The following is a 6,793-nucleotide window of genomic DNA, read 5'->3' as shown; positions in this document are numbered from 1 at the left end:
TTTTGGATGTGACCCACATTAATCGAAATTTATTTTGATTCCTTTAGTTTAATTTGGATTCTAATTTTAAAAAAATTTTCAATAAAATAATAAAAATATATTTAATAATTATTATGATAAAATTAAACTCTACAAAATATTATGGATAATATTCATCTTTCAATTTTCATGACTGATTTAAATATTATTTTTAATAAATAATAAATATTATAAAAAAATAAAATATTATTTGTAGACAACGAGGAACACATCCACCTTAATTTATTCCTATGGTTGCGGATAGACTAATTCTAAAATCACGAATGGCATCGATGACATCTTTTTTAAATTCCATTATCCCATAAATTTCTAATCTATCCTTCAATTGTTGTTTCAAGTGCGTAAGCTAATGCCCATTAGATCGTTTTCCAACATCTATGCTTACTAGAAAAAGAGTTTGTTTATTCAAAAAAAAAAAAAAAAAGAGTTTGTTGCATCAAAAAATAAAATTGAAGGCATAAAACATGACAACTTAGAATGAACCGTAGCTCGTTTACTCCAGAACATAAGCATTGATTCTGACAAGAAAACTGACAGCCTAAATTGGTTTGCTTTCAAACTTAACCGTTCCACCAAACACACTTAAAAATTCGTGATTAAATTCAGAGGAAGAGAGGTAGCTGAACACTGCAAGCAAATTTCCACATATATGGTTGCAGAAAATATGGCTTGGTGCCGCAACCATAATTACAAGATCGGTTAGAACGAGATAGAAGCATTGTCCCACTCATTCTACCATCGCATCTACTGGCTCAGCTGGTGGCACGAAAGATTTTCTTTTGCTTTTACCTACAAAAACAGGCAAAGGATATGCGTCAACGACGGAAGAATTCAAAACTATTCTTGCACAAAAATGAAAAAAAAAAAAAAAAAAAAAAGGGAAAACAAACAAATTGCTGAGAATAATGGGAGAGCTATGATATTTATTTACTGGTTATCTTTCAAGAGATAGAAGTGTTACCATAGCTCCACCAACGCCAGGATATTAGTTGATTCAAATGTTATAAAAAAAATAAACTGAGAAGATGACGAAGATGACATATGTTATAAAACAAAACAAAGCACTCAACGAAGATTGCCACCAACTTAACAACAATTTAGTCGATGCAATTCTGAGAAGGTTTCTTTGCACGTTAATCCAGTACAAATGTCTGCTACGTAAAATCTACTATGATCATGTTTGGGTAACCATGTACGCCATCTTCATGTCATTGTAGCAACACGTTGCATTTTGCATGTTGGTTATTCATTAATGTGCCGGTTGTTCATTTTATCAGGAGAACTAATAGTTCTCCACTTAAACCTGTTTTGGTGGTTGCCTATGCTGAAGTTTTCAATATGGTGTCATGAATGAAACCAAGATTTCTTTTGCTGATGAAATTGCTGTTATCCTATTGCCAGGTGCTACAGTTATTTCCTTGAAAAAACCTGATGTCATAAGTTAAGCATTATTCCTAGAGATGGAATCCTTATTTAATAGAAAATGTCTATTAAGATGGAATCCTTATTTAATAGAAAATGCTTATGTATATAAGAAATTCCTAATAACTGTTCTCACAGGGTCAAAGACGGCATCTCAATTAGTCCATGATACAATGAATTGTGATCACATCTCAATAAAAAAAACAGGCACATCGACAAAAATCTCAAGAATATTGGTCGTTAATATTATACCATCCAAATTCACAGGCATTGAATGAAAAATATCATCAGTTTCAAGAAGACAATACTTGCCTCTGCCTTTTAATTTTTTGATTTGGATTTTTGAAGGCTTCTTTAAATGAATTTTCATCTGAGACTTCTTGTTGGTGCTCTGAGAAGATCCTAGCAACCAAAAACAAAGAAAAATCAGTAAGTCTAACAAAGAAGCAAGCAAGAAGTACTATGAAGTAATTGCACATGATGAACTTTCTTATCATGTTGCACGTGATATGCAGCAAAAGAATGACTACTTACAATATCTTCCTGCAGCTTAAGAAAACTAACTTCTTTTTTTTTTTTGAGCAGAATAACAAATTAAGAATCACTCAACATCATCATGAGATGATGAACTCCAATTACTTTCTCTTCTTGCACTCCTAATGCATATTTTATGTGCTATATTGCAAACTGCCAGCTCTTTTCCTTAAAAAAATGATTTAACTCAACATTGTTAAATTTATAGCTAAAACTATCTATAAAATCCCAACTATCACAATATTACAACCAAGCCCAGAAAGAGAGATATCTATCAGAGATTTCCTCCAAACTTGGGCAAGCTGCTTGGTATGATAGAAAATCCAGATTTTACAGCATTTATCTGCATTTTTTTTTTTGGAAATTCTAAGATTTGAGTAACAGGAGAGCTAAACTGTGTTGATCCGAAGTAAGGGTTTTGATAATGGCCATGCTTATACTGTTTACTGTTATAGACAAATACAGAGGTTCAATGACAAGGTCAGGTCAATATACAAAAATTCATGTTGGCAGGGGTTCAATTAACAATGACCAGCTGATCATCTCAGAAATGTTGATTGATGAAATTTGGGATTTGGGAAAATCTTCATTGATATTCATGCTTAGACGGAAAAAAAAAAAAGCAATGCAACATGTAAGCTGAAAATAAAAAAGAAAAGGCCTTTTATTATTCAAACAGACAAAATACAAACCCTAACCTCTCTTTTCTTTCTTTGTGAATATGCAAACTCACACTCTGCAATGGCAAGAAACAAAGCCCTCTCGAACCAGCAGGAGACATTAAGCAACCGCATCATGATTCTTATAACATGAAATCGATAATTTTTGAATGATACAGTGATAACAACCATATGGAAGCAATATATCGTGCTCATGCGTCTACTTAATGAAGGAATTTACATCCTGTCATTCAACCACACGACAATCAGAGATGATTCAGTTCTACTGAACCCCAGTTCACATCAAATCGTGCTCACAGATCTGCTCCCGTTCATAAACACCAACATTCCAACGCTAAACATACACAACCAGTGCTTTAATCAGAAGAAAACACCTCAGAAAGAAAAAGAACAATTTTTTCATCTAAGATTTATACAAAAGTCTCACCCTAATTCAATACCTAACAATGACGCTAGGTTAAGAAAAACTCAATTGGATGCTACATTAGGATTTATTTTACACAAACATCCGATTTCGAATCCAATCATCATCGAAGTAAAAGTTCCAGTAAAGATTATTTCTAATCTTCCAGTGACGATTTAATCAATTTTTAACCAAAAATAAAAGAGGAAAACATGGAAAGGAAGAGATGTAGTTTATCCTAAAAGATCACTCACCTTCTTCGACTGCCATCTCGACGTCTTCCATAGTGACCAAACCCTTCTCGATGGCCTCTTTTTGCTCCTGACAAGTTCAACAACAATATTAAAAAAGTTTTAATTCCCCGCGGAAAATCGAATCTAAAACACCACAAACAAAAAAAAAATCAAAATAAGAGGAAATATCGTTCTTCGATCATATAAATAAGGAGGAGAAGAGAGTTTGTAGTTATATTCGTACTCTTCGCCATTTCTTGAAGAGCTTGCGCTTGCGCTTGCCCGAGATGGCGACCGGGGCGGTTTGCTGCTTGAGCTTGCGGGTGCTCGGATTGCCGTGGATCGCCCGCTTCCGCTCCTGGATCCTCTTCCGCCGATCCTTCTGCACCACGTTGAACTTAGCCATGGCGGAACCGTAGAAACCCCAAAAACCCTTCAAAACCCTAACCCAAATACACCCAATACGCTCTCCTCTCTCCCTCTCGCTCGGCGGTCGGAAGGGAGAGGCGGCGAAACCCTAATTAGCCGCGAGCGGGCTGGTGGTACCCAGCACCCAGTGGTTGAGATTAAATTAGCTGTTACGTCAAGAACACGAGACATGTTATTCTTCTACCAGGACAGAATATGCAGGACCCACGGGACTACGTGGCAGGAGATCAGTGGTGTTGGAAGTTGTTTGCTGCTGATGCCTCCACGGCTCGCCTGCTCCTCTTGGTGTTAAGTCATCCGATGCGTTAGGCGCACTCAAACGAGACAACATTTTTTTTTATTTATTTTTGGAAACCCAAAATGTCAATTTACTCACATGGGATCGGACTCGTTGATCCGCGTTGCCCGCATCCAACACAAGATCCGCAAGGAAGTCGGCAATCTATGGAATTACAGATGCAGTATTTGGTTTGCAAGGACCGGAATAGCAGCAGATGGTTATCTGGTATTTATTTATTTTTTTTGATACAGATGGATGATCATATGACTCTGATGTGAGTGCATCTTAATATAATAGAGTATAAAATATTCTACAGGATTCGTAGGCACCTTTGATCGTATCGTTAAATCCAGTCTTCAAAATATTCAGCGAGAAAAGAGACAATCCAATCTGTCGCACTATTTGTCTCTCGAAAGACATAGCGAACCGATATTTTGATGAACTCTCAAATGGACATTTAGATATGATGGAGTAACGAATGGATCTCCAGCTGTCTCATGTCATCTTAGATCCAACCGATAACGGTTGTGGAATCATCCTCAATGCAAATTCTCTCTACTCGTAGTTCATATCTAATGCAGATGATGCCTGTCAGATAGTCCGAAGCTCTGCACTTAGGACAGAAGGCTCAAATAGATATGAATCTCTTGCTGAACCTGACACTTATATTTGTCTACTTGTAACCAGAAGCTGCACTTGTAGTTCACTTGGTTGGTTGGTAGTGAGCTTACCTCCCAACCTCTCACATTCTATAAACACTTCTAAAATGCTATAAACAATAAAAAATAAAAATTGCATTCACATATCTATAACACTCGGATGTACAAAAAGAATGATAAAATTACATATTGTGAAAAGCATAAATTCAATTAACCAGCTACCACACTCAAACATATTAATTACTCAAATCCAATATATCTATCAGGCAAATCAACTACCACAACAAGAGTATAAAACAATTTGCATCCAATAATAATAATAATAGTATTCAACTATCAATAATGAAAGTGAGTGATCCTACACGCCTCATTGTACTTTGGATATGATCTCACCCAAAACCTATACAAGGAGAAAAATCCAGTCTTAAGATAACATTTTTGTTTGTCTCATTCCAGATTTGCCTCTAATTTTTCATATATTATTTAATTTTTGGCTATTTAAAATATTTAAAATTTTATTATATATGATTAATAGTATTTTTTGACATATTTTCAAAATAGTCTCTAGCATGAATATGGGGTTGTGGCTATGTATAGCTTTGGATGGCTCTGGAGATGAGGAGGTCCATCAAGAAGAGGAGAGGTAAGTGAGGAGATGAGGAGATTCTTGTGGAAGGTTATTAGGATTTGACGTCTAGAGATTCGATTCATATTGAACTTACAGCGAGATCCGTGATAAAAAATGGAGTCCAATGAGATCAAGATCACCTCAAACGGAGCTTGGACGAAGAAGATACCCGCAAGAGAAGTCGGTACGGAACTCGAGACGGCAGAGGATCGCCGGTAGCCGGTGGCGAGTAGGCGGAGGATCGCCGGCGGCTGCCGGCAGGCCGGCAGAGCGGAGGCAGTGCGGCCGCAGGCGGCGGTGTGCGGCCCAAGTGTGGCCAGCGCGCGGACTGGGTGCGCAGGGCGCGGCCCAACGGGCGGGCCCGACCCCGGCCCAGGCTCACAGGGCGCGTGGGCTAACCCAAGCGCGAGTGCACAGGGCGCGGCCCGGGCCCAGGCGTGCGGGCGTGGGCCGGCCCAGGCCCACGCGCACGCGCAGTGGGCTCTTCAGCCCGTTTTTCCCGATCCATTGTGGATCGGGTGGTCCACAGACGGGTATGTGGACCGCATTCCCGTTTTCCATCCATTTCTCACGGTTCACGGTACTATTCCATGGACTGATCATAATCGGATGGCTCTGGTGACTCCCGATCATGATCCAATGGCTTGGGACCTTAATTGGGTTGGTTTAGGACTCCTAAACCTAATCTAATTTAGGTTTAAGTCCTTTAAAAGGGCCTGATCGGTGAACAGAAGGGTGGTGGTCTTTTGGCTTGATTTCTCGCAGGAACAGAATCTGTGACTTGATTTTTCTCGTACGGCATGAAGATCAGAGATCTGGAAGAAGAGAAAGCCAGGTGACTGTGAGAGAAGGAGCTTTAAGGAGACTTTTGGACAGTGGACAGCGGTCGCTTCAAGGGTTCAGTGGGTTCTTTCAAGAGAGAGAGCTTTTGTGAGGGGAACTTTCTGTGAGGGAGAAATTGGATGTACGAGGGTGGAGGGTGAGATCTCCTTTTGTAAATTTTTTTTTTCATAGTAAAGTTTGAATGCCCTATGGAGATGAGCCATTTTGTGACTGATCCACGTATTTTGATTATTTTATTTTATTTTTTTTTTCTTTCTACTGCATCGTGTGGTAGTAAAAAGATCTTGAAAGATGGTGTCCTGATTAGACATCCATCCAACATGAGGTAATTCTACATCTAATAAAACTTCAACCGTTACAATACCAAAAATAAAAATTCAGCGAACAACTTGGCCTTAGTGGTACATTTGTCCTGTGGCCCAAAATGGCAAATTCGGCTATAAGACAAGACTCGATAAGTGGAGGATACCTGCAACCCCAATTACGCAAGCTCCCTACTTATGTGCCCAACCAAGCATGGGATTTAGCCTATGCAACTGAGTTTTGCTTAAACTTAATTATGGCTATCCAAACAAATATATAAATAAGGGAACTACAAATTTAGGATTTATTTAACCTAAAGCCAGTCTTTGCACCACAAAAT

General features: G+C 38.4%; 1 protein-coding gene across 1 annotated transcript; it reads right to left on the bottom strand.

The window, feature by feature from the left end:
- Positions 1 to 511: 511 nt before the first annotated feature.
- Positions 512 to 3,825, bottom strand: LOC105060639 (uncharacterized). The gene is made up of 4 exons (XM_010944429.4): positions 3,556 to 3,825; positions 3,333 to 3,399; positions 1,774 to 1,863; positions 512 to 828 (listed from the first exon to the last, which is right to left on the bottom strand). The coding sequence occupies exons 1-4, from the start codon at positions 3,715 to 3,717 to the stop codon at positions 767 to 769; spliced, it is 381 nt and encodes a 126-aa protein (XP_010942731.1). The 5' UTR covers positions 3,718 to 3,825; the 3' UTR covers positions 512 to 766.
- Positions 3,826 to 6,793: the final 2,968 nt, after the last annotated feature.

This window comes from Elaeis guineensis, chromosome 16 (genome assembly GCF_000442705.2).
Source record: "Elaeis guineensis isolate ETL-2024a chromosome 16, EG11, whole genome shotgun sequence".
Classification (NCBI taxonomy): Eukaryota; Viridiplantae; Streptophyta; class Magnoliopsida; order Arecales; family Arecaceae; genus Elaeis; species Elaeis guineensis.
This window is presented reverse-complemented; position numbering and strand designations above follow the sequence as displayed.

What these genes read in the sequence shown, in the direction of transcription:
- LOC105060639 (XM_010944429.4), bottom strand. Translation starts at nt 3,717, where the DNA reads ATGGCTAAGTTCAACGTGGTGCAGAAGGATCGGCGGAAGAGGATCCAG. An exon ending in TCTTCAAGAAATGGCGAAGA is followed by an intron (nt 3,400 to 3,555) that starts GTACGAATATAA and finishes TGAACTTGTCAG; the next exon opens with GAGCAAAAAGAGGCCATCGA. An exon ending in CGAGATGGCAGTCGAAGAAG is followed by an intron (nt 1,864 to 3,332) that starts GTGAGTGATCTT and finishes TTTGGTTGCTAG; the next exon opens with GATCTTCTCAGAGCACCAAC.